This window comes from Ambystoma mexicanum, chromosome 1p (genome assembly GCF_040938575.1).
Source record: "Ambystoma mexicanum isolate Mex_15411 chromosome 1p, UKY_AmexF1_1, whole genome shotgun sequence".
Lineage (NCBI taxonomy): Eukaryota > Metazoa > Chordata > Amphibia > Caudata > Ambystomatidae > Ambystoma > Ambystoma mexicanum.
In genome coordinates, this window is record NC_090921.1 from 693769495 (window position 1) to 693796921 (window position 27427).

A 27427-nucleotide genomic window follows, 5' to 3' on the forward strand; every position below is an offset into this window, starting at 1 on the left:
CAAAGAAGAAACTGAAAGAGAAGCTTGCTGTGCCCTCCTGGACCATTGGTCTTTCCGGTTAAGCCCTGCTGCAGTGCTGAAACTCTGAATTTCTAATCGACCAGAGAAGCCCGGAAAGGACGACTTCTCCCCTTGAGTTGTTGGGACCAATTAGGCCCAAGACGAACTCGACTGGAACCCCTCTCTGCTAGCTGCATTTCTTTGCTGCTGCAGGAACTGAGTGCCAGGGGACAGGAACACCAGAATAGAGTGCATCGCCAAGACTCACTCGAAGCAGGACTAACCAAGCCTGAGCCGCCTCAACAGAGTGCTGGACCCCAGAAGCAAGGAAAGTCTGCAAGGTGTCCAAGAACTGTGGTAGCTGAAACAGTGCTGCTTATCTGAATTGTGCCCATTGCTGCCGCTGACCTTCAAACCGTAGTGCAGGAGTCCTCAGACATCCCTCCTCTTGTCTCCACGACTCAGGCGCAGGAACAACAGGATCTGCAGGACAACAGGAACAGAAGCCAGCTGGAAACTTTTCTTCAGACCCAAGGTACTGTGAAACCAGGGGTACTTTCCTCTTGTGTGTAGCTCGCTTGCCCTCTCTGGAGACTTGCATTTGCTACCCTTTGCAGAATAGCTTGCAGCTTTGCCCTTCAAAAGTCTGCCAGCTTGTGGCCCAACAGTGATTCGTTTTACAACTAAACTCGCTTTAACATTGTGCAAGACATTTGTGCCATCTACAAGAAGAGACGTGCCTCAGCTCCCCTAGACTTTACTCAATTGACATTGGCTGTCCTGGTTCCCTGAAGACTCTTCTTACCCTCTGACTGTGTTTAACTGTCCTTCCAAAAAGTCATACATACCTTACTTGTGTAGCTGGGAAAGGGTTAACCTATATTTCAGTGGGGGATTGAAAGGCGCTTACCAGTATGAGAAACTTGTTAACCTTTGTTTCCTTCCCTAACCTTCTTTAATGTCCACAGTGCCCCAACTATTGAAGTCACCTCAGGGTGTAGGAATATATGTGTGCCATCCCAAAAGGGTATTTACTTACTTTATTGAACTGAAGGAGTGTACTGTTAAAGTATATTTAAGTGTTGCATATTGCTCCCCTTCCAAAGGCGGCTTATTTTAAAAAAAATGACTTCAATAGATACATTATTTTAATCGAGCAGCCTTGAGTGCAAGTATTATTGACCGCTCTTGAGAGAAGCCTGGTTGCTCAGACACTCTACCAACTTGTATCGTACAGGCCTATTGCCAAGAGGACAAGGCTGGTGTAGTCTCCCGCAGGGTTACTACATACAATCTTGCCTAACACTGATGGCAAGCGGTGAGGATATATTGTAGAGTTGTTACATTTAGTACTTTGCTTGTGTTCAACTAAACCCCCACACGGCTAAGCTCCATCAGAAAATCAATTGTAACATGCCAAATATGGATAACTTCAGTCAGAAAGCCCTGATCATTTTAACAGTAGATCAACTGAAAGAAGGAACAAGTTACTTACCTGTAACTGTTGTTCTCCAGCATGGGTCTGGCATGGATTCACATGCCCATGAATATTCCCAGTCGTCAGGCCGGGAATCCTCGGTATAGAAAAAAATCAGTATCAGTTCCGTTTCTGATCTGTCTTTCTTAGTAGTAACCAATCACTGGTCTCTGGGTCATACTGCCCCCAGCCAATGACTGCCCTCTCCCTAAGCCCCGCCTCCGACAGCCATCCTCAGATTTGGTAGCACGTAAAGTGGCAGTATGACCAAGTGAAGAGCCGCAGAGGGGTAGGCGGGAGGGTTCGCATGTGAATCCATGCCAGACCCATGCTGGAGAACAGTTACAGGTAAGTAACTTGTTCCTTCTCCAGCATGGGGTCTGGCATGGATTCACATGCTCATGAATAAGAATACATAGCAGTACACACATGCACAACCACGGGAGGTGGCAACAGGCTCAACATTAAGCAATACAACAACTCAACATTAAGCAACTCTTACCTCCTCACCAGGCTCACCTTAGGCAAACAAGTTGCGAAGCACTGCTTGGCCGACCCTGGACTCCTCCCTGGAGTCCCGATCGACGCAGTAGAATCTTGTGAAGTGTGCGTCGACCTCCATGTCGCAGCCCTGCAGATGTCCAGCAGGGGCACACCAGACAGGAACGCCGTGGTAGCAGCGATCGCTCTGGTCGAATGGGCTCTCGGACAGCCGGGCAGCTGTCGGTTTGCCAACCGGTGACAGTGCATGATGCAGCCGGAGAGCCATCTGGAAATGGAAGTCTTCGAGAGAGCCTTCCCTTGATTCACAGTCCCAAAGTTCACAACAGCTGTGACGTCTTCCGAAAACTCTTCGTGCGGTCCACATAGAACTTCAGCGCTCTAGCTACATCCAGCGAGTGCAAAGTCCTCTCGGCCGGCGACGGGAAGAAAACTGGCAACACCAAGGGCTCGTTGAGGTGGAAGTCCGACGGCACCTTGGGCATAAAGGATGGGCGTGTCCTCAGCACCACCCTCGTGTCATGAACAGTCAAATATGGAGGCTTGCAAGATAGGGCCTGGATCTCTCCCACTCGTCGTGCGGAGGTGATGGCCACGAGGAAAGCTGTCTTCCATGACAGGAACTTCAAAGGCGCCAAATGCATAGGCTCGAATGGGGCCCCCATGAGCTTGGTCAGCACCACATTAAGTTCCCACGCCGGGGCAGGAGCCTTCACCGGCGGGAATGATCAGAATAGTCCCTTCATGAATTCTTTCACCAGGCGATGAGACCACAAGGACGCCCGACCCGTCGTCCTGGTATATCGGGAGATTGCAGCCAGATGCATTTTGATGGAGGCGTGAGCCAGTCCAGCTTTGGCCAGCGACAGTAGCTACGGCAGTACTTGAGGGGCTGTAATCCGCAGAGGGTTAATCTTCTGTGCACGGCACCAGACAGAGAACCTCTTCCATTTATGTCCGTAGCACGAGAGTCGAGGACGCCCTGGCCTTTGCAAGAACCCCTCTGCAGTCGGCCGGGATGTCGTACCCTCCAAACTATAGTGCTGCAGGAGCCAGGCCTTCAAGTTCAGCAACTCCGGGTTGTGGTGAAGAATGGCGCCTCCTTCTCTGGAGAGGTGGTCTGCGTCCGTCGGCAGCTTGACTGGTGGGGACGTTGACAAGTCCAGAAGGTCTGGGAACCAGATATGTCTCGGCCACGCCGGTGCGACGAGGATCATCCTGCACCGGGACCTCTTGAGCTGGTTGATGAGCCGGAGCAGCAACGGCAGCGGAGGGAACGCATAAAGAAATAGGCCGTCCCAGGGGAACGAGAAAGCATCGCCCATGCTCCTCGGCTGGGGGAACCTGCTGGCGAACCTCCGGCACTTGGAATTCGTCGCCGTCGCGAAGAGATCGATTTGGGGTTCGCCCCATCGTCGGAAGAGTCGATCCACTTGATCCTGGCGTAGTTTCCACTCGTGGCACGAGCGCAGCTCCCTGCTGAGTGAGTCGGCGATCGTGTTTTTTTTATTCCTGCCAGATGAAGAGGCACCAGAAACATCCCTTGGGCGACGGCCCAATGCCACAGATCCTGGGCTTCCTTGGATAGGGCCGGGGACCTGGTTCCGCCCCGCTTCCAGATGTAGTACATTGTGGTGGTGTTGTCGGTGAAGACCCTCACCACCTTGCCCTTGAGGGACCGAAGAAAGGACCTGAGGGCCCAGAACACTGCGCGGAGCTCCAAGATGTTGATGTGGAGAGACTTCTCCTCTGGGAGCCAAAGGCCTCTCGCGTGAAGATCTCCGGAGTGTGCTCCCCAACCTTCCAGGGAGGCGTCCGTCGTCACCGTCACCTCATGAGCTGGGGTCTGAAAGTCTGTGCCCGCCGACAGATGAGAGCGGGTACCCCACCACCGGATCTCCTGACGGAACGTCTCGGAGAGGGATCCTGTCCTCGAAGCAGCCCGTTGACTGGATCCAGCGGGCGTCGAGGAACTCCTGTAAGGGTCTCACCCGAAGCCTGCAAAGGCACACCAGATAAATGCAGGAGGACATCATCCCGAGGAGGGACTTGATAGATCTTACCCTGACCATGTCTGTGGCCAGCAGACGCTGCACCTTGCCCAGAATGGTCCTGGTCCTTTCCTCCGACGGCGAGGCCAGCCGCGCCACTTTGTCGAGCTTGGCTCCCAGAAACAGGGCGACTTGCGACGGAACCAGGTGGGATTTTGGAAAGTTGATGGAAAATCCCAGGTCCGTGAGCAGCTGGACGGTCTTCGCAGTGTGCTCCACGGCGAGCTCCCTTGTCCTTGCCCGGATGAGCCAGTCGTCCAGGTAGGGGTAGACGTGGTTCCCCTGTAGGCGCAGCCGCGCCGCCACCGGTGCCAGGCACTTGGTGAACACCCTGGGTGCCGACTTCAATCCGAACGGGAGGGCCTTGAACTGGTAGTGCCGCCCTTGGACCACGAACCTGAGGAACTTTCGGTGTCTTTTTAGCATGGGGATGTGGAAGTATGCATCCACCAAATCCAACGACGACAGGAAATCGCCCTCCTCCAGCTGTCCCAGCACATGCTGGAGGGTGACCATACGGAACTTCTGTGCCTTGATGTACTTGTTCAGTCGTAGGTCCAGGATGGGGCGCCATCCTCCTGTCTTTTTTACGAGGACGTACCTTGAGTAAACTCCGGAGCCCCGAATCCTCTTTGGGACGAGCTCGATGGCACCCTTCTTGAGCATCGCCCTTACTTCCAACCGTAGTTGAGGGACGTGATTTTCTTTCCTGGACACGGGTGGAACGCGAGGGCACTTCTTCTGAAACTCGAGGGCGTGCCCTTGGGCCAGGGTGTCCAGCACCCACGGTCAGTGGAGATGGACTTCCACACGCTGACAAACCTCGCCAGCCGGCCTCCCACCGGGGTGCTTCGGCGGGGGCCCGACCCCACGGTCGGTTCAATCTTGTTTGGAGGCCGCCTTGCCCCCTTGACCTCCTGGTCGACGACGACAGGCACCACCTGACTTGCTGCGTCCCCTGTAAGCTTCCTGGGACGAAGATCTTGCCGCTTGGCGGTAAGTGGAGGAGCCACTGCCGAATCCCTTGGAGGCACCTTGTCTGCCTCCGGAGATCCGAAAGGACGGCCGTCGTCGTTGGAGCACTCCCAGTGCCCAGGCAGTCTCTGTCTTGATGGCCTGAAGGGACTCATCAACCGCCTTCCCAAACAGGTTGTTCCCGTCGAAGGGCATGTCCCAGATGTCACCAAGAAGCGGTACAGCGAGGACCGTCTTCCTTTTAGCCTTGCGCCGTTGGTAAAGGAACCCTTCTTTCTTCTTTTCTTCTGGGCAGAGCTGAAAAAGTTCGGATGCCCTGGAAATCATGGCATGAAAGGATCCAATCTCGTCGGAGCAGGGGGCGACGGGGGACACGTCCCGTCGTCGCCTCCGTCGTCATCTGTACCTGTCGTAGCCGTGTCCGTGCCTGTATCATCCCCGTGGGTAGTAGACCGGGGGGAAGGCAGAGCAGGCTGCAGAGGTGGGAGAGGTGGCGTAGGAGGCGTCCTCCTCCTCTTATGCGGTGGACTCTCCGAAGGTCTTGGCTCCAGCTCCCCCGTCGGGTCTGGCTCAGGTAGCTCCGTCGGGGGAAGGAGCAACCTTGTCCTTATCTCAGAGCAGAAGGACTGAATCGCTGACAAAATGGCCGCCGAGGTGTCCTGCGGCGCCGGAAACGACGGGCGCGAGGGATCTCGAGGAGCCTCGTCGGCGACACAGTCGCTCTCGTCGCCCTCGTCGGGATCCCTCCCGATGGGCTGGGCCTCTTCCACGACTTCAATGAACTCTTCTTCAGGGGTCGTGTCCGTATCCACGATGGCCATCAGCCCCTCCCCCACCTTCTCCAACGAGGACTTTGTGGGGGTCTTCTCAATGGGCCTGAAAGACTCCCCCCTCCGCGGTGGCAGGGAGACTGGGTCCTGAGGGCGCCTCCACTGGTGTAGCCTCCACAGGCTGAGCCAGGGCCGCAGCGACATCCTCAATTGAGGTCGCAGCAGGGTGAATTAAGGCCATCGCCACCTTCTGGATGCCTGGAGCCTTCACCTTGGGGGGAGGGTCCGAGCCTCACTCCCCCTCTGCCGGAATCGTCGAGATCGACCGGGGCCTCTCCAGAAGCTTTGCCGGGTTCTCGGACTTCCCCTTACCCGAGCCAGAGCGTTGGCTCGTGGTTGATGGCGCCGGGGAGGATGCGCCCTGCCTGGCAGCCAAGGAGCCCGACCGTTCGGCGCTCCCGGTGCCCGCGGACTTGCGGTGCTTAGCCTTTTGTTGGGCCCCCGTCGCCGGGGCACCCTCACGGGACTTAGAAGACCGCTCGGACTTCTTTTTCTTCCTCTCGCCTGACGGGCTCTTCCCTTCCAGCCAGTTGGCGAGACGGAGGTGGCGATCCTTCATGGTCCGCTCCGACATGTTCCCACAAAACCCACAGTCCTTCTCCTTGTGAGTCTTGTCCTCATGGAGACAGTAGAGGCATAACGAATGCTCGTCCTCCTTGAAAACATTCTGAAGCTGGCATCCAGGGAAGGTCCTGAACAGCTTCCCGGGCGTCGAGCTTCCTTTCTCCTGGGCCATGTCCGGGGTAGGCCTCGGAACTTCTGGAATCCTCCAAAAGCGTAACTCGGCGAAATCTTCACCCTTGAGGGGCGTAGAAAACTCCAAAACGGATCCCTGTTGATCGGATGTAGAAACGGTGGAGCTTGAGGCTCTATTTAACCGAAAAATGAGAGAAATCTCCTGAAAAAGCGCGAAAACGCAGCAAAAGCTCGAGAGCTACAGCACGAGGACTCCCAATACTTGAACGTGCAGTAAAAATCTGATGATGGCTGCCAGAGGCGGGGCTTAGGGAGAGGGCAGTCATTGGCTGGGGGCAGTATGACCCAGAGACCAGTGATTGGTTACTACTAAGAAAGACAGATCAGAAACAAAACTGATCCTAATTTATTTCTATACCGAGGATTCCCGGCCTGACGGGGAATATTCATGAACATGTGAATCCATGCCAGACCCCATGCTGGAGAAATGTGTAAAGTCAGTAATCTTACTGTAAAAGGAAAGAAAAATGAATTGATTACAAGGTTGTTGAATCACCAAAGTTTGGGTAACAGGACTGCAACACCTAACCCAAGAAATGTAGAAAAAGATAATGAGGATGACAGTTCAGAGTCGAACTATTGTACAAGAGGAGTCGGGCGAGGAAGAAATGCCAGGATAGAAGCCCCTCTTTGCCACAGCCTGCCATTTTACCTCACACAATGTCCACTGGGACCCCACAAGGTCCAACACTGAGTCCAGAGTATGTGTCTCCTGAAACAATGAGAAAAGGATTGTAATGCAAAAGGTTGAACGCTCAAACTAAAGCCAAACATCAAGACATCAAACTCAGGGAAATGGAAATGCAGAATGCTCTTCAGATGAAGATTGTCTATTGAAACTGCTTCAGTCCCAAGAGGCCTTGCCTGCCCAAAGAAGAAATTCGTATGCATGTGAAACTTGATATTTTCAATTGGTTGGGTGCCTTTCAGTACAACCATGGGATTCAGGGTCTCAAAAGGGATTGGTGAATTCCCTGGCTTTTGTCTAGGCTCCCCCAGAGTGCAACTGATGCTGTAATGGAGGTTGGTAAACTTGAAAGACAGCAGTATGAGAATGTTGGCCTTGATAGGCAGATTTGGGATAACTCCTTCCCAGTACCTTAAGAGGTTAAGGACCCTCGAAAAGACTGATGGTACCCCTTGGGCTACACCTGGGTGTATGAAGGTTTGAAATTGGTTGGGTTAAGGGTTACAGAGTGAACTCCTTTGAAGGAATGAGATCTTTTTATTAGAATCTATTTTTGATGCCTGCTCTCCTGAGCTGAGACATCACTTGGCTGACTGAAATGAGATTGATCCCAAAATGTTAGCAAAGGCTGCTCACGTATGGATTGCCAACAGGGAACGCACAAGAAGGATGAGGGGGAAGCAGCACAGGAAAGAGGAAAAAGAGAATTCAAACCATCCAAAAGAAGGCCACAAACAGAAAAAGGGCAAACCCCATGGGAAATCTGGTCAGTCTAGTGAAAGATCTGATGCTTAACACCAGAGGGAGGTCAGCAGAAGCCCCAATTTCAAAGAACATTTGGTAAATGTTATGCTTGTGCGTCACCCGACCATGTGAAAGGGGATCCCAGATGTAAGGGTAAACCTTCAGGGGTCCACACCGCCTCCTTAGCCTTCATCCCTGATTGAGAAGTTCATATGGCAAATGATAACTTTCAACTATTGGCTGAAGACCCCATTGGAGTCTCAGCCAGTGTTTTAGTGTCCCTAGGTCTGAGGGAACAGCAGAATGTGGATGTGTACAACTCCATTCCAGATAACACCCCTGCCATTATATACACTGGGGCCGGCATTACAGTGGTGGATGAACATTTTTCCAAGCCCGAGGATGTTGCTAAGGCACCCAAGGGCCCCACTAAACTTCCTGGAGGCCCGATTCAGATGGTTCCAATGCTGCCAGCTCTCATCCAGTGCAATAATAGGACTGAGAAAACCTGTCAGTGTACAAAATGAGGTGCATGGGAAGAGTCCTGTTGGGGAATGACTTAAAGACTCTTACAAGCACCGCCAGGTCTCCAAGTAAAAGGAAGCAGGAGCAGACTAGATTGGCCAGAGAGGCAACTTTGGATGACTCTCAGTGGGAAATTACATAAGTACCTGTAACTCCCAGTCCTCAGGAAGGACACCCTTCGAATTCCAGGCTAAAGAAAGAGACAAAGGGTAAACCCAAGGTCTCAGGGAAGAAGAAAGGTATCACACCTGTTCAAAAGGACAATGACATCCTGACAGGACAGTCCAAGGTCACAACTGTGACCCATACACAACCTGAGGCCGAGTGGGAGGAAAAACCAGAAAGTGGTAAATCAGCTACTGGTGAAACAGAGCTGGAAGAAGCCCTTCCCTATGTTGGAGATCTGGATCCTAAATACCATCATCCTGAGCTGCAGACATTTCATGCAGAAGGTGCACCCTCTAGGGTAGACTTCAGCAGAGGTCAAAGAGTGTCCTACTCTTGAAGGACTTCGCCAACAGGCAGCTACCCAGCTGGCAAGGCAAGAGCTAGGGAAGCACAGGTTGTACTGGGAGGACAGCCTTCTCTACAGTGAAACTATTGCGTCTGCCCCAGGAGACTACAGAAGACTTGTAGTGCCTCAGGTGGCGAGACCCCAGTTTCTACAGCTAGCCCGTGAGATCCTTCTGGCTTATACGTTAAGTTTTAAGAAGACCAAAGAGGATATCTCTGTATTTCTACTGACCCAAGATGGGGTCTGATGTAGATAGATTCTGTAGCAGCTGACACTTTTCAGCCATCTGGCAAGATTGGAGCCAAGAACGTGTCACCCTTGGTGCCTCTCAGTGGTCGGAGTTCCTTTTGAGAGGGTAGGGATTGACATTGCTTGTCCCCTTAACCCTCCCACATCTTCAGGCAACCGATTGATATTGGTTGTGGTAGACCATGCTACCAGGTATCCTAAAGCCATACCTATGAGGACTGTTACTGCTCAGGCAGTGGCTAAGGCCCTCCTTGGTATTTTTTCCATGGTTGGTTTTTCTAAGGAGGTCCTCTCCGGTAGGGGGTCAAATTTTATGTCCCACTACGTGCAAACCATGTGGAAAACCTGTGGAGTGACATACAAGTTCTAAACAGCCTACCATCCCCAAACCAATGAGTTGGTGGAGAGATTTAACAGAACTATAAAGAACATGAGTGGTGCTTTAGAGGAACCCCTTAGAAGAAAGTGTGATCTTCTACTGCCATGCCTTCTCTTTGCTTATAGAGAAGTCCCTCAGGAAGGGGTTGGTTTCAGCCCCTTTGAGCTGCTCTGAGGTCATCCGGTTAGAGGCCCATTGGCCCTAATAAAGGAAGGGTTGGAGAGTGCTCCTTCCCTCAAGCCAGTGACAGTCACTGACTATGTGCTAGGTGGCACAAATGACAGAAGCTTCATATTACTTTAAAGCAAGTCAGGAACTGGTCAAACATTGGCATGACCAGAAGGCCAACATGGTGGAGTTTACTCAAGACCAACTTGCTCTAGTTATGGTACCTACAAGGCAGAGGGCCTTACAGGACAAATGGATTGGACACTTCAAGGTTGTGGGCAAACTTGGAGAGGTCAATTATTTAGTGGACTTCGGCAATACCAAGGAGGCCCCTAGGGTCCATCACACTAACCGCCTAAAGGCATATGTTTCGAGACCAGAACTAGGAGCTTTCCTTTTAGCATCTGATCAGGAAGCGAGTGAACCTCTACCTGACCTTCTCAGGTGACAACCTTTAGATAGAAAAATAGGAGTTAATCTCTCTTTTCATCTGACTCTGCAACAACAGAGGAGTGCAAAGTTTTGTTGAATCAGTTTGTCTCCCTGTGTTCACTGATACCAGGCTTGACCCCTTGGGGCCAGCATGATATACTCACTGGTGACTGCCACCCTGTCAAAAGCAGGGGTTACAGAATGTCAGACCATGTAAGAACCCACATAAAGGAAGAGGTCAAGAAGATGCTTGATCTTGGGGTAATAGAGCCATCTACAAGTCCATGGGCTAGTCCAGATGTACTAGTACCAAAGGCAGATCCAAGGAGTTGAGATTCTGTGTGGATTATAGAGCTCTTAATACAGTCACCACGACTCAAATTTTAAGGTTGGGGTAATGGCATTGGATTTGCAAAGAAAAAGTCCCAAAACCATTTAAATGGGACAACACATTTAAAATGAACTTAACAAAACCAATAAACAAATGATATTTTATTTCAGCATCAAAAAGCTCCAGTATAAAAAGATCCCACTAAGGGTATCTAAGAAAAACCATATATAAATAACAAAATTACACAAAAATCAATTTCAGTACAGTTCAGAAGAAAAACCATCATTGGCTGTCTTGGCTCCCTGAAGACTAACCTCTGACCTTGTGTTTTGATCTGTCCCTCCAAAAAGTCCTACATTCTTTACTTTTATAGCTGGGAAAGGATTAATCTCATTGGGAGGGAGGTGAGGGTTCAAAAGTGCTTACCTGTTTGAGAAACTTATTAAAACATTGTTTCGTTCCCTAACCTTTTCCTCTTTGACACCAAACTCAGTTCTGCTCTAAATGTACCAGTGATATATACACAGTGTCCTAGTTATTCAAGTCACCTCAGGGTGTAGGAAGTGTCTGTGTGCCATCCTAAAAGTGTATATGATTTATTGAAACAGTGTATTTTGAAGTATATTCAAGTGTTACATTATTTGCTCCCTTCTAAAGAAGGCTTAATGAACTGACTGTTACATTAATAATTGTTTAATCGCGAAACCTTGAGTGAAAGTGTTATTTGGATACGTGTCACTGTGAATCTATGTTGCAACCCTACAACTCACATTTACTCCTCTTGAGATGAGCCTGGCCACTCAGTCACTCTACCAACTTGTGTAGTACAGACTTATACCAAAGGTTGGGTTACCTATTGCCAAGAGGACAAGGCTGGAGCGGTCTCCCACAGGGTTACTGCATACAATCTTGCCTAACACAAGTTCTAACGCTAACTAAAGGAGTCTACCAAGTGCAATATCAAGGTTACCTGCATATAACCACTGTACGTTACAATGGCTAAACGAATCAATTATAAGAGCAATGGAGTGTTACCAACATATATCTAAGAGCGTCACAGGCAGACTCTACATTAGACGGCGTAAATGCTATAAGTGAAAATTAAATCCTCCTGTCCCTTAGTGTGGGGGACAAAGTGACACTGAAAGGTACTTACCTAGACTGTCGCATGTTTCTAGGACCTCCCTAGGGTCTCTGGATGTCTTCTCCAAGTCTTGGAAAGTTAAGAGACCTGCCTGATCCCGGATTTATTAGGCATTTTAAAATGTCTATTTTACAATCCTGCATAGGATATACATTGACTGTGGTGCAAGAGTTTCCCTACTTGGCGTATGTGCACACGTATTATGTAGAATATTGTATTTAAAATATATTAGGGCACTTGTGCCAACTTGTGTGGCACCCTTAGATCCTGACTGGTGATCATTAATGTGTAATATTGTCTAGAGATTGTTTTTCTCAACTCACCACTGGAAGTCTTTGTATTGTGGGTCTCATATTTTAAAGATAAAGAGCGAAATTGAGCCTTAACTGATCGTTCAATGTTTTCTACTTAAACTCTGCTCTGGTGTGTGTTCTGTGTAACCATAGCACTTGCCCCCCCCCCCCGCCCTCCATCATAAATATCTTTTATGAACATAGAAATAAAGATGTATATTGTTTCAGCATACCAATGTGTAGTATTCTTTTGTGGTGTTTAGTGGGATGAAGGATTGTACCTCCCTGCTAGCCTGCCGTCTTCCCTCCTGAAGTGAAACCTGACTGCGCTACTATGCTCATCATTAGAGAATCTGGCATTTCCTTTTGAATGACACTGTTCTACCATTAGGTTAGATGATTACACAGCCCTCACCAGAGGATTATGCAAGCATCTTCCTAACACATGGGCTCTAAGCACAACTGCCATTTACTGCTAGCATTACAACATTTTTCTGCTTGAGCCTGCATGCAGTGATGCATCATGAACCAGACAAAACATTAGCAGTTCTACTTACTCTCCACCTGATCCCGCACATGGCCTTGGACATGTAGATAGAGCGGCCGATCCCTAAGTATGGAAAGAAAAATACAAATTCAATGCCATGGCTTCTTAGAGCGATTATCTGCCACATTATTGGGTGTTATACTGCACTCCACTGCAATTTTCATAGTCCCTCAGTGCTTTGGCAGATCTGAAAAAGGGGGCATGGTTTGCTTTGTAGTGAAAGAGGGAAAATGAAATATACCTTAGCTGTTGGGTTAATGTGTGCAGTCCGACCGGTAACTGCCTCAGTATGTTTCTAGGTGGTTTGTGTCTTAAGCGCAGGACATGCCCATGTTCAGAGGGGAGACTTGTGTGCATGCAGTGGGAGGATGAGTTTATCATGAGGGTACTATATCATTTGTTGGAGAAGATGGCATTCTGATGTTTGTTGGTGAGGGGTAATGAAATGCCACGTGGGGAGGTGTTAGTCATTGTTTTTTTCTGCAAAGTAAAATGTGAGCGGATTAAAGTGAGGCGTAGTCAGTGAAGACCTTGATGGACCCTCGGGTACTGATCTGGTGTGGTCATGTCAACGTTCTGGTAGTCGTGGATCACTGGACGGGTAACTTAGGAGATCCACTGAGGCACACACTTGACTGGGCTGCTGTTTCTAGTAGAAGACAAGATGCATTCATTGGTCCTTAACATGGAGATGGGGAGGCAAAGGGGAGACATGGGTACAGGCAGCAGTGGGTACCAAGTCAACAATGGAGTAAAAGTTCACCGGGGAAAATCCCTGCAAGGAAACGCAACAGACCTGCAGTTGTGCAGGTAGTGGAACACATGGGAGGGAACACTAGTGAGCCAAATCAAGCCTAGTATTTAGCCAAATCAAGCCTAGTATGTATAGGGTATGGCTCAGGGTGGGTGACAGTGGACCAAATCTTGCATTAAACTTTAACACACAAAGTCTCACCCAGCTCGACCCAGGTTCTTCTCCTCCATCAACATGAACCTCCCCCTCGTAGAAACAGCAGCTCCGCTCAGCCGACTGATCTGTGTAAAGGGCAACAAAAATCACTGTTAGGAAAGTGTCTTTTCAACTTTATCTCTGCAGTTTTGAATAGAAACCTTACTCTTTTTGTTCCATTTTTAATCCCCAGCTGATTTCAGCTTTTAGCCCCCCAGTTGAGCGATGGGGACAGCAAGGAAGGGGCCAGGAGCCTCTTTATAGAGTTTAATAAGAGCATGGCTTGACTCGTTGGCACCTTCTCCTTGAGGATATCCTCCAGGAAGTCAGAGTCTGGAGCAGCTTCATGCATTGTAATTTGAAAAAGATTGGCTGCTCTTTTTTAAATGGCTTTAAACAACATCTGGTTGTCAAAAGGTGACAACTCCCTCTGTGTAGGAGAAAGGGGGGGATCTAGGCAGATGACATCTGTGTCAGGGGTTTGTTTTAAGCAAGGGCCCTGATCCTCTGCCTGATCCCAGTCTGGGTCCTGATCAATCGGGACTTGTACAAAAGGACTGAGGTCTTTATAAGAACCCTCCTGTGTTGGGTCATCTGGGACATTCGAGATATCTTCCTGGTCTCCTGTGCAGAGATGGGTGATTTCTGCCATTTGGAAGGCATGGGGCAGGAATCCTCCTCCCTAGGTCTTTTGGGTGTAATATAACTGTCTGAAAAGTCAATGAACTGGGCCATTTTGTCCATGCATTGCTCAAACCTCTCCCTAGTCCATAGTGAAGAGGCAGAAGGGTCTAGGGGAGGAAAAGGCTGTCCAGAAGGGGGAGATTTTCCCAATAAGGTCTTATGGAGAGGCTGGGGGGTGGGAGATGTTGGGGCCTCAGAACAATCCTCTCAATGAGATGGGATGCTCTTGTACTCTGGTCGCCGAAATGATAGCTTCAAGACTTTTGCAAATTTTTCACGGTTGCATAGAGGGTCGACACAGCTGAAGGTGCAGTCGGTGACTCAGTGGCCTTAAGCGCTTGTGCGCCCCTGCAGTGCGTCAACTGTTTTTTAGGCTGAACGCCCGTTCCAGAGATATGCCCAGTCACATGTTGCGAAAGTGGTTGTGTGGAGGGCGCCAAACAGCGAGGTTCGGAAGGACTTGTTGAAACAGTCGGCGGCCCTGTGCGCTTCAACGACTCTGTCGAAGAGGCCTTGGGGGTTTATGTGTTTGTGTACACGTAGTACGTGGGTGCCCTGGTCGCTGGGGTGTGATTTCCCCATAACCGTGCCGGTGGCCTGTCTGCCGGGCACGGCATTTGAGAGCCAGAGGGCTACGGTGAGGTCTATGGATTCCAATTCAGAGCCATGGTTGCCTACGGATTCCTCGTTCTCCGAAGCAACACCACCAAAAGGGGAAAGGCTTTCGGCCTGCATAGCGTAGGCCACACACAGTTTAGTCCGCCAGTCTTTCAATGTCTTCGGTCAAAAGAGCTTGCATGCCTTGCACAACACTTGCCGATTGCATCAACGATGAGTGTCCTTCCAAGCAAACTTGCCGTTACACAACAGGCAGAATTTAAAGGGAGTCCTCTCCATAGCAGAGGGCAGCGGCAGCCAGATAAACAGGGGTGAAGGAAATACATTCTCAGAGGAATAAACCCAGGGCCCCATTCTCCATACTGTAAGGATCTGGCCCTGAGGGACGAGACCATGCGGTCAACAGTCGCCGAGCAGTTGTAGATGTGTCAGTGGTAGGAAACCCACTATGCAGTCATCAGTCGTCGAGAAGGTTTGTTGGGGGACTAGACGACCGTAGGGGCAATTTAGCAATATAACTCTTGCAAGTTCCGCTTAGGGGACCAAGTAGGTTGGTGGAAAAAAAACTATCTGAGGGACCTCAGCATGTGTGGGATTTTGGGTACACTATACGTCACGTTAGGGATAGTGTTACAGTCACGCCCAGTCATTTCCACTAGATGTCAGACTATATGCATAGCATGCGATTCTAAGCAGATCTACAAGCATCAGCACAGTACTTACCTGCACTCCATCTCCCGTTTAAAAGTTCAGTAACTTTTGAAAAGGTTTAAAGCAGTTTGGCTATGCCACTGCTTGATCATGCAAGCCTTCCAAAAGTGGGGGACACTTATTCACTACAACAACTTGTTTGCTACCCCTTGGAACTGCTCATTAGACCCCAGAAGCGATCACCTACATTTTTCCCGTTTCACGTTACTGTGTGGAACGGTAGTGAACTTTTGGGCACAAGGCCCCATACATCTTAGGGAGGGACTTTTAAAGTGTGTGTTGCATCTCTGTGCACCTGTGATGCTGCACGCGAATACTTCACTTACTTTGCAGGGGGTTATGTATTTTGCCCTACTCCAGTGTTTGTATAGATGCATCTTTAATTTAGTATTGTGTAATTTTACATGCTAGTAGTCTTTTTTCATAGTGTTATATATGGCCATTAACCGTTTGTGTGAGTGTGTCATTTGTCTTTTCACTGTGTACTTATTGAAGGGCTCCTTACCAGGCTCACCATTCCTGAGACTTAGCCTTGACCACTATCCTTGCCATCATGAACTGGTTTGGCTACAGCTCCCAAATTTGTCCCCGTCGCTAAACTAGGTTGGCCTCCTACACATCGGCCCACCAGGCCATAGTAGATCAATCCAATCCTAACAGCGGAGGATGCCCTTCTCTAACTACACCATACCAAACTACACATTCCATTATACATTGGAAGTACTGAAACACTTCAGGGGATTCAGTGTGTTTCAGATTAACATGGAGAAATAACTGGGCTCACTTGGGTGTGAAAGGATCACAGAGGTGGGAATCGGGTGGGAAACTGACACATTCCGATAACTGCACATCCAGATTCATGATTTCATGGCCGACACGTTCCAGTACAGCGTGGGCAGGGCACGTACCGGCATCAATGAGATAACGTTCTAGAAAAAATTGCCTCCATCCCCAATTGGCAAAATGTTATGTTGACTTGTACCACACAAAATAGCAATCTGTAAAATGGTATTACTTCCCAGATTGTTATATCTGTTCGCAAACATCCCAGCAGGCATCAAAAAAGGATTGAACTAATATGGAGAGAAACCACTGGGTCAGAAGCATCCAGTTTAATCAGGGTGGTCCCAACGGGCGTGGTACAGGACACACACTAAGCTGCAGATGGGTGATAGGTGCAGCATAGATATGCCACTGAGAACGGACGCTAAGGTGGCAGCAACTGTAAGAGATATAGGTGATGCCAAATGTACATCAGCAGGGTGTTGCATGGTCGGAAACTTGTTTGAAGGGGGAAAACTTACTATAGCTTGTGGAATGGGCTGTGAAATTCCAGACGCCCCCGGGACACTTTGTAAATTATACAGGGCTTAGGCCTTTGGGTCCAAATTGAGTACCATACCCGAAGAGCCCACAACTACACCGATGTTTCACACTCACTATAGACGAAAGACATGCCATATCAGGGCTATACTTGTTACAAGACAGCAGAGCCCAGACCCAACTAATCGGAAAAGTGGGAACATCGTTCGAAGGGCAAAACTGGGAGACAAGGAAACATGTCTACTGATTATTAAAGTGTGCAGAAATGCACGGTTCAAATTAATACAATTTAACATCCTGCATCAGGTCTATATGACCCACCAGAAACTACACGATACATCCCGATAAAATACACCAATGTCCCCGGTGAAGACAAGTTTCAGCAGGCTACTGGTGACTACTAGGATAAACATTCTACTGGGAGGTTGTCTGGACTGTTCCCACAAAATGTTTACTGGGGCTCTTGCCAGGGGGGGAATCATGACCGAATTGAGGAGGGTATGAGATCGGGACATGGAGATGGCTTGGACGGTCTCCTTAATGATCTGCAAACCTCCCTGGATGATCGGTTAGCCTGACTGTGCACAATGATAGCCGCCACTGGCCAGCGTGGAAGGACTACTAAGGATGGGTATTGGAGGATGAAATGGCATCACACGCTACATGGCTAATTGCATAGCACCGTTACTGAGTGGGGGGGGGGGTAATACTTGGGGTTCATTGCACTTTCAAAAACAAGACTGGTCAAGAAACAAAGAAACATTAAAAAATATTTATTTTTAAAACACATTTTCAACATCAAGCTGTTTCAGACAGTTGCATTTGCAGTTCAACAAAGTGGTGTAGGTTTTAGACAGTGTATAGTGTGCCGGCAAAGTCTGTCAACTAATGTGGCCAAGTCATTGCCGGAAAGGGCATCACTATTTAGAATATACATCTTGTTGCAGCCTCACAAAACGATTTTATGTAATGATGTTGAGGCTCAAGTATGGCTGGGCGATATAGACCAAAAGTCATAGATTTATATTTTTGGGCAGAATGGAGATCTACAATATATCTCTCAATATTTTTTATGTGGGTTAAATGCTCAGTTGTATGCTGCCAACTACATGCAAGAGGTCACAAACACGTTTATTTATAGGACACTAGCCGGTGTACTCATGCTTTGCACAGTAATTCCTAGGGCTGAAGCGTGCAAGCCTGAAGCCGTAACCGTACGTGTACCGCTGAAGCATGTAAGCTTCGTCTGGTTGAGATGGCATAATCAACTTCTGTGGAAAATGAAGTTCCTGTAATTATGAAAGTTTTGGCACTATGTGACAGACAAGGTCATTGCGGACACTATTGAGGAGACATACATCGTTTCCAGTCACAAGCATAAACAAATCACTGTTTTGTGTTAGCCCGATTACTTCAAAAGTGAGTGCCGCTAATGTCAGCTAGAATGCAGATTGTGTGAAAGTTTAGGAGCCACGAACTGCTGGAGTTGATGTAGAACTACGACGCAAAGAGCCATATGGCAGGGGTAAGCATTGCAGACCGCTTAAAGAAAATTATGAACATTTATATTTTATATTTTTTGCATCGTCCACACCATGGAACCTAGTCACATGCCATATTTCAGGTGTGTAGCGTGTTGCGAAGTATGCTCAACATTTCAAACAGACACACATTTTCCCATATATGGAATACATTCATCACCGTAATCTAATTTCTGATGCTTGTATCGACTTAGATTTAAATGCTTTACGTAAGCAGACATCTAGTGGTAGTGGCACAGAATTACACAATTTGTTTTAGAAACTGGAAAAGCGACGTCGACTGGGCGTGTCAGTAATACTATCCCTAGAGTGTTGTCCATTGTAACATGGTCCTTCAAGCATTGAGGTCCTTCAGATGGTTGTTTCAGACATGAGGTTGCATCAAGTGTAGCACGAGTACAGATGTAATCAAGCAGAGATTAGTATTAGAGATAAAGCAAGACACATCCATGCACCTTCGGCTCTAGCAGGGGAGCAAGGGTGGAGCATGTGAATCGAAGCAGATACAAGCATCAGAAATACGATTGCGATGAGAAATGTATGCCTTTCGAGGCTTGTGTATAAGCTTAGATAACATGCTTTGCACAGATTAGCGAGCAGTATCTAAAGGAGGTGGGTTGTGCAAAGGTACAGTGGCAAATAGATGCCCCACCTGTGAGTCTGCTTTAGAGTGCATCAATGTAGAAATGCTGTGTACATTTATCTACTGAGCTCCAAGTAGCTCCTTTGCAAATTGTGTCCAGGGGTACATTTGCAATAAATGCTAGCCTAGCTCCTGTACTTCTTGTAGAGTGAGCTCTAGGTGTAAAGTGTAAAGCATTTTTAGGTGGTGAACAGCTGAGCTGTATGCATTTGTCTATCCTTTTGGAGATAACGTTTTTGAAATGCGTTCTCCTACATGGTGCTATGGAATCAAAGAGTTGGTCCATTTTCTTTAGCAGTTATGTCTTGTTTATGTAGTATAGAACTGCCCTCCTTAAATCTAAGGTATGGAGGCTCTTTTTGGATGAGTAAGATGGAGCTTAGAAAAAAGTAGGCGGTTCAATGGATTGGTTAACACGGAACTTGGATACGAATTTTGGTGCAAACCTAGGATGTGTCCTGAGGAACAGCCTTGTGAATTACAATGAATGGGTCTTGTACAGATGGGGCTTGTAATTCACTTACTCGTCTTATGGAGGTGATAGCTATGAGAAAAGCAGTTTTGTATGTCACGCGTTTTAGGGTGGCTTTGTGCATGGGCTCCAAGGGAGGACCCATGAGCTTTGAAAGCATTTTAAGGTCCCAAATTGGGGGAGGGTTGGAGATGGGAGGGTATAGTCTCTTTACTCGTTCCACGAAAGCCTCAATAACAGGGATTTTTCCACCAAGAAACTATTTTCTGTGCGCTGGGAACGTTGAAATAATGTATCTTCCATATCCAATGTTGCCATGAAATCCCCAAATTTTAAGAATTACCTCTTGGAGTGTTGATATGCCAGATTCCTTTGGCTTGACGTGTGCACTGGGCAGAGGTCTAGTACAGGGCGAATTATTAAGTGTTACTTTGGCACAAGGAAGTACGTTGAATCAATACCCTTGTTTACCTGGTTCGCTCGGACTGTTTCTATTGCATCTTTTTCCAGCAGGGTTTTTACTTCTTCCAGTAATATGAGCCTTTCCTCTGGTGTCATTTGTCTGTTTTGACAGACGGTTGAGTTGTTTAGAAGTTGTTCTATGCAGTACCCTCCGGCCATGGCAGTTAACACCAACTTGTGTGAAGTGATCCCCTCCCATGCGTCGGTGAAATGAGAGATGTGACCTACTGGAGTAGCATGGGAGGAGACCTGGAGCGGGGCCTCATTGTTTGGAGGTAGTGTAGTCTCTGGTGGGGGTAGCCCTTCCTCTGCTCCTGGGTCTTTTGTAACCTCTTTAAAAACTGCTCGAAGACTGTCCCTGTGTGTTAACCCACGATGGCGACTGGTTTCCCAGACTATAGTTAGGAGGAGCGTTGTGGACCTCGTCCATGGCAGAATCTTCTAGTGTTGAATCCTCCTCTTTGGACAAAAGGTTTATTAGGCTGTTGTCCTAATGATTTTTTGGTGTCATTCTTCTTTGGCGCTTTTTAGTGCAATCTCAACCGCCTTGCAAAACAATGCCTTTGGCTCGATGGGCATATTAAGTAATGTGGCCTGGGTTTGAAGCTTGAAGTCTGACTGCCTGTTTCTGTGCCAATTCCCCTCTACCTTAGAGACCCCCAGCTCTCTTGTTGGACTTTAGGACTTTTAATCCTAGAGTGAGTGAGACCTTTTTCCTCACTCATGGATTTTCAACGGTTTCTTTTGGTTTTGGAGTCTGACCAACTCCATAGGCATCACCTTTTGTATTGTGACACACAGCACCTTCAGTGCAGTGTCACGGAGAAGTCCCTTGGAGTTCTCTGAAGGTTTAAATACCTTCTCTTGGGTAAACTACTGTTCCCAAGAGTAGTAAAGTGAAATTGACTTTACTTACCATTTTTTCCTATGTAGGTCCAGTACAACCCATCTTATGTGGAAGTACTAAGGAGTTACCTTAGCCTTCTTTCCTACTTACTCATGTAACATTTTTTCTGTTACCCTCACTACATTTTTTTAAAAAAGTTTTATTGAATTTTGTCAGCGTGGTTAAACATTAACACAACAAGACCATGCTAGGGGTTCCATCACCAAGGCGAATAGCAACACCGATAACGGGCAGCCCCGTCTTGTTCCACGTCGTAGGTGAATTTTGGTAGAGCTCCTGTTGCCGAGTACTATTTTGGATGTCGGTCTTTTATACAGGAGAGCAATCACTTGTATAAATCGTTTTCCAAGACCCATCCGTTCGAGGACAGCAAAGAGAAAAGGCCACTCAACTGAAGCCAACACTTTTTCAGCATCGAGAAGAACTGCCACTGCCTGAGACTCCAGGTTAAGGGCGCCCATCACCCCGAACATCCTTCACAGGCCAAAGCATGTGTTTCTGCCTGCGACGAATCCTGCATGATCCGCCAGTATCAGTGCGGGCATTAGCGGCAGCAGCCTCTTGGTAAGGATTTTAGCAAAGATTCTGCTGTCCAGGTTGATTAACAATATCAGCCTGTAAGAGGTGCAGTCCTCGTGTGGTTTGCCGGGTTTGTGAAGGATGATGTTTGCCTTGTACAGCGTCGGTGGTAATTGTTTATTCTCCATGGCTTCCTCGTAGACTTCGAGCAGGAGTGGGGCCAGGAGTTCTGCAAAGAATTTATAAAATTCACCGGTCAGACCATCTGGGCCAGGGGCTTTGGTGTTCGGCAGTGTCTTAATCTATTCCAGAATTTCATCTATAGTAATGGGCGCATTCAGTGGTTCCTGAAGCTCGGCGTCTGTCCAGTAAAGCTCTATTGTGTTCAAGTATTTCACTATTTCGCTGGAATTCATGGTGTAGTGGGAATTGTATACGGTTTGGTAAAACTTACGAAAGGTTTCCACAATCGCTTCAGAGTAGACCAGTTTGCCTGACTGATCTAGGACAGATTTGACTGTTGTGGGCTTCCTGTCCGCCATGACCAATCTGGCTAGGAGTGTTCCGGGACTCTGTCCTTCGCCGTAGTTACGGATCTTGTGTTGTCTCCCAAGGAATTTGACCTCTCTTTCTGCCAAGTTTCGGAAGGTTTCAAGTTCCGATTTGAGGGATGCCAAAGTGTTGGGGTCGTTTGTGGTAAGGAGGGTCTGTTCAAGTGTTTTTAGACGGTCTTCGCTGGCTGACAGCTCCTTTCTGATTAGTTTTAGGATTCCGTTTTCTTTGGCGAGACTGACTCCCCTAGTAAAGCATTTTAGTGTTTCCCAAAGTATGCCGGCTGACGCCACGTGTCTATTTATTTTGAGGAAGGTTACCAGCTCGGATCGCAGCTCATCAGCGAAGATGTGGTCCAGTTGGGCGCCATGTTTGAATCTCCAGTGAGGTCTGCTGTTCTCATCTCGTGATGTGATGCACTCTAGGGTGACCGCCAAATGGTCCGAGAGTGTTCTTGGCAGGATCTGTCAGTCTCCCCAGTGGCGATGGAGTTTGCTGACACATATGTAGTCTAGCCTTGAATTGGATTTATGGACCCAAGAGTAAAATGTATATTCTCGGGAGTTCCAGTGTTCGTTTCTCCAGATGTCTGTGGTCTCATGCTTTGCAACTTTCTGCAATCCGCAGGCTCGTCTTGGTGGGTGTCGATGATATTCTCTGTGTTTTGTACTTGCTTGGGTCTAGTGGTGTATTAAAGTCTCCTCTGCAAATTGTGGCTTCTCTAGTGGATTCAAGGTGCGTCTGTACCCAGTCAAAATTGGAGATCTATGTTGGGGCCATATTTAATTAATTTAATTTAATAAAAATTAATTTAATTTATTAATTGTCATATGAGTTGATTAGGATGAGTTTGACTCCGTCGATTGCTCCATGGACTAGTAGTGTTTTGCCTTCCGAGTCTTTCTGGGTTTGGATCAGTCTGAAGTTCGTTTTATTAATTAGTACGGCCACCCCCCTGGCATATGAGGGAAAAAGAGGCAAAATATTGGTGGCGTCCCCAATCTCTGGTATTTGATAATTTTCCTTCTTTTGGCCGGCTGGTTGCCTCTTTTGATATTCCTGCTTACTAACTTGAATTTTCTTGAAGGTTTCTGGATTGATGGAGTCGCTGGAGTACAGGTGGCTCCGCCCGGTTGAGTTGGATTGATGTCATGTACCGTGTGGGACAACTCAGGTCTAGTTGGTGCCCGACTGGGCCTCTGGGCCATTCCAGCTGGCGGTTCGGCTTGGTCGGTCAAGTTTCACTAAACTAATGAATCCAACGTGGGCATTCTTAACTTGCCAATTGTTTCCCTCCCCCGTCCCACGAGCAACCCCCAACTTGCTCGTCATATGAACCCCTCCCCGGTAGCGTTCAACTGGGGCTTCTTCATGCGAGCCATCCCCAACTCGGTCGCAGGCATTTACCCCCTCCAACAACGTCCAGCTGTTGGGCTTTAGGATTGTCGTGCTAGGGGTGCTTGGAGCCTCCCAAGTCCGCGGCCCGTGGTCATGTATTCAGGAGTGATGTGTTTCGGTCCGATTGTCTGTGGTTTCGCAGCTACTTATGGGGGGTTTCTCTGGGCTCTTTGCCACCGCTGCGGGGGTAGGTCGCCGATAGGTGGTCCACATCCTGCCCAGTCCACGAAGTGATTGGCTTCTTCGGGTGATTGGAAGAATTGTGTTTTCCCATTATGTTGAACCCTCAATCGGGCCGGGAACAGCATTGAATAGGGGATCTGATTCTCATGTAGTCTACGTTTGACATTCGAAAAGGTTCTTATTTGCGCTTGAACAGTAGGCGAGAAGTCAGGATAAAAGTGGATGCCATCTCAGTCACGTTGAAGTTCACCTTTCTATCTCGCCAGCCTCAGGATCGTGTCACGGTCCTTGTAGTTAAGAGGTTTTGCTATGATTGGGTGGGGTGGAGCACCCAGGATCGGTCTCGTTGCTGGGATCCTATGTGCTCTTTCGATGATGAAGCAGGACAGGGCTTCCGGCGCGAAGAGTCGGTGCACATTGTTTCCACGTTATCTTCCATTTTCGTTTGCAGCTGGCGCTCCCCGACCCCCACGATTCCAACGTTGTTTCTCCTGGAGCGTCCTTCCAAATCTTCATTACGAGCATTGGCTATTTTCATCTGGGTTTCTAGTGTTGATAACCTAGCAGTGATGGTGTTTGTGCCATTGTCTAGGTCCGACACTCGTTCAACTGCGTTTAGACGTTCAGTATGGTTGTCCAGCCGATGTTGCAATTGATCCACCTCGGAGGAGAGGCTGTCTATCTTTTTGTCGTAGTTCCCGATCCCGGCTTTTAGTTCTAGAAGGATTTCCCTGATGTCAAGTGGTTGCGTGGGATCGCCACCTCGAACTGTTTCAGGTGAAGGGGACTCCATCCCCACGCTGTTTTGTGGTGTTTTGGAAGCAGTGCTGGGGTGGAAGGTCAGCTTGTGTTGAGATTGGTCGGTCTTCCCAATAGTGTTGGTTTAGGTGCAAGTATTGGAGAGTAAGCCGGTACATTGGGTGGTACATTTTTAACTCACCAGCATGGGGCCGACTGTGGGCAGTCGCGCTTCAATTGCTTGTCTCAGCGGGAGGGCGAAACCTAGACAAGCAAGTGGGGGTGGCACAGGTGTAGGCTTCTTGAGAACCACAATGGTGGTCCAGCAAAGCAAGGGTTCATTTATAGGCTTGGTGTGAAGTCTAATCGGGTTGCGAACTGGATGGCTGATGTGTCCGCCTCCCCAATCCGTCTTCACACAAGTATTTGCTGCTCCGGTAGACCCTGTGGATCTCTTGTGGTATCGGGCTCTCAGTAGTTATTCAGCTGTGAAGCCACAGGGCGTATGGTGCCGCCCTAACGCCGGTGACACGGAAGTGAGATGAGCGTCAGGTAGCGTGGCGTAGGGTGTGCTGCTCCTCCAAAGTCACTGCCTCTACCGGGGCTGTGTTTGATTGCGCTCTGGTATGAGCTAAAGGATTTAAGTGCTTAGTGCAAGCGTTGTCAATGATCGTGCCTGCTGGGTTCCTCCAACGTGGTGAGAGTGCGTTAGTAATATCTATTCGTGTTCCGCTCGGTTTGGGAGGAAAGCAGGTTGATTTGTTCCAATGCCGCTATGGGAGTTTTGCTCAGAAGGTGATGCTGCGCCCTGTCCCCCTTTCCTCCACACCCAGCCAGGCTCTGAGGATCGTTGTGCAGGTGTCACCTGGGGGGGAATGCGGAGCCCTGCTCTCGTCACGCCCGCAGGAATCCGGCGGCCCAGTTGCTTTGTTGTGTCTGGCGCGGCGCAAGAGGGACCACCCGACCTCCAGGGAGCGCCCTCTGGGTTGCAGCCCCCCGCAACGTGGCCAGCAACAAGGCCGGGGCCCCCCTCTTATCTCCAGCTCCACCTCTGCCTCAGCACTGCACTGATGTCTCCTCTCCCGCCAAGTTGCGGCCATGGAGCGACTCCTTCCACGCCGGTCTGAGGTCTGGCACCCTGGGCCGGCTGAAGGGGGGGGGATTGGGTCGGCAGGCCACCGCGAGCTCTGCGTCTCAGCAGCGCTCCCCCCCCCCTGCCGCACGCTGTTGGTCCGGTGGCCGGGGGCCCCGCACCGTCCTCTCCGCCCTGGGGCCTCTGAGCTCCCCCGCTCAGCCTCCAGTACACCGGCACTTGTCTCCGGTCACTTCGCTCCAGCGGTGCGCAAGCCCCAGGGCTCCCTGGGCCCGCAGTTTGTGTCCACCCTTCCTTGCACACTGCCGAGGTGGCTGTCTTGTCGTTCGGGGTGGGGTGCCGGGGCAGCCCCAACACCCTTTCCATGGCCTCGCTTCTAATCCAGCTCTCACAGGGAGGTCCCGCCGCCACCGGCGTCACACTCGGGGGCGGGGGGTTTAAGGCGAGGGTTATCAGGGGATTGCGGGCTGGCCAAGCCGCCAAGGCCACGCTCGTGTGGGCACCCGGCAAGGCAGCAGCTCCCCCTCCGAGTCGGTCAGGGTCCAGAGCTCCACAGTTCTTGGACATCTCTTTTGCTGCTGGTAGCTGCTATTAATTATGCAGATGGAATGCTTCACCACCGCCGAAATTGCTGGGATTGATGAGGATTCATGGGGGCCGCACGGGAGCTCACTAAGGAGCAGCCATCTTGCTCAGCTCTCTAGCACCCTCTCAACCTCACATTTAATGACTGGTGGCAGTGGTTTAATGTTCCTACCATTGTGCGCTTTTTAACCGCAGGCTGAATCCTCAGCTGCAGTATTGCACCCCTAGGTGCCTATTTTATCAAAATGGCACAGGTCTTATTTATTCGCCATTTCTTGCTTGTGACGTCTTTCTTGGGTTTTGCTCTGCGCGCCAAACCTGGTTTAACCCTTTTGGTAGCTTTGCCTGTGGCAGGCTTCACTGCTGAAGCCTGCCTCCGGCTCCAGTGTGTCTGGCAGGGCAGGAAGTGAGGGAGGTGCACAAAACTCCCTGTATTTGTTCTCCTTGGTTACCTGAATGCACCCAAAGGTGATTGGCTGGCTGTACTTGGAGGACAGCCACCCTGCTGTGTGAGTGACAGCTAGGATGTGCCTGAATAGGAAATACCTACATAAAAGTCGAGGTCTCTTGAACAGAAGGCAGAGTCGACCACTGGATGAAGAATCCGAAAAAGAAACTGGAAGAGAAGCTTGCTGCACCCTCCTGGACCGTTGGTTTGCCCGGTGAAGCCCTGCTGCAGTCCTCAAGCTCTGAATTGGTATAGACTAGAGAAGCCCAGAACAAACAACTTTTTCCCTTGGGTTGGTGGGACCAACTGACCCAAAGACGAACTTTACAGGAACCCCTATCCCTGCTGGCTGTACTTCCTTGCTGCTGCTGGAACCGAGTGCCAGGGGTCAGGAACATGTGCATCATCTTTAAGCCGGACCCGAGCTCCAGGAAGATCCAGAGGACCCTCGCGAAGCAGGATGACCCAAACTTGAGCCACCTCACAGTGCTGGACCCCAAAAGCAAGGGGAGCCCATAAGGTGTCCAAGAACCGCAGTGGTGCCATTTGCCGGTAGCTGAAAACGCAAAGTGTCCATGAATTGTAAAGAGCCCATGGCCGGCAACCTTTGAACTGTAGTGCAGGGTTCCTCCCGCTTGTATCCACAACTGATGCCCAGGAACTGCAACAGGCAGATTACAAAATATGATCATATAGTGATCATGATACATACCAAAATAGAGAACCCTCTAGGAACAGACAAGCTTTAGTAAAGTTTATGAACACATATACTAAGTCTATTGTAGAGCAATCTCTGTATCCATACCGGTTTTCATTTTTTTCTTCTTTGTAATGTCTTTGATATTTATTGTTGATGATATGGTCTTTGTTTCTCATTTTTTAGAGAAATGTATTTCTTACTCTGTTTGAAGAATTTATTACCGAGTTTTGTTTAATTTACTGTTTTGAATTCCTTTATTTTATTTTTTTCATTAATAAATGGTCAATATCTTTCCAG

General features: G+C 49.0%; 1 protein-coding gene across 2 annotated transcripts in view; it reads right to left on the reverse strand.

Annotated features, from left to right (window-relative positions):
* Window positions 1-27427, reverse strand: part of KHDC4 (KH domain containing 4, pre-mRNA splicing factor) — a 316330-nt gene that overhangs the window by 188138 nt on the left and 100765 nt on the right. For both annotated transcript variants that reach the window (XR_011304121.1, XM_069649904.1), the window contains exons 4-5: window positions 13560-13639; window positions 12615-12667 (exon numbers count right to left, since the gene is read on the reverse strand). Coding sequence is in view for 1 of the 2 variants with exons in the window: in XM_069649904.1 (XP_069506005.1) it covers window positions 12615-12667; window positions 13560-13639 (133 nt within the window). In the remaining variant the exon portion in view is untranslated. The remainder of the gene's footprint in view (window positions 1-12614; window positions 12668-13559; window positions 13640-27427) is intronic.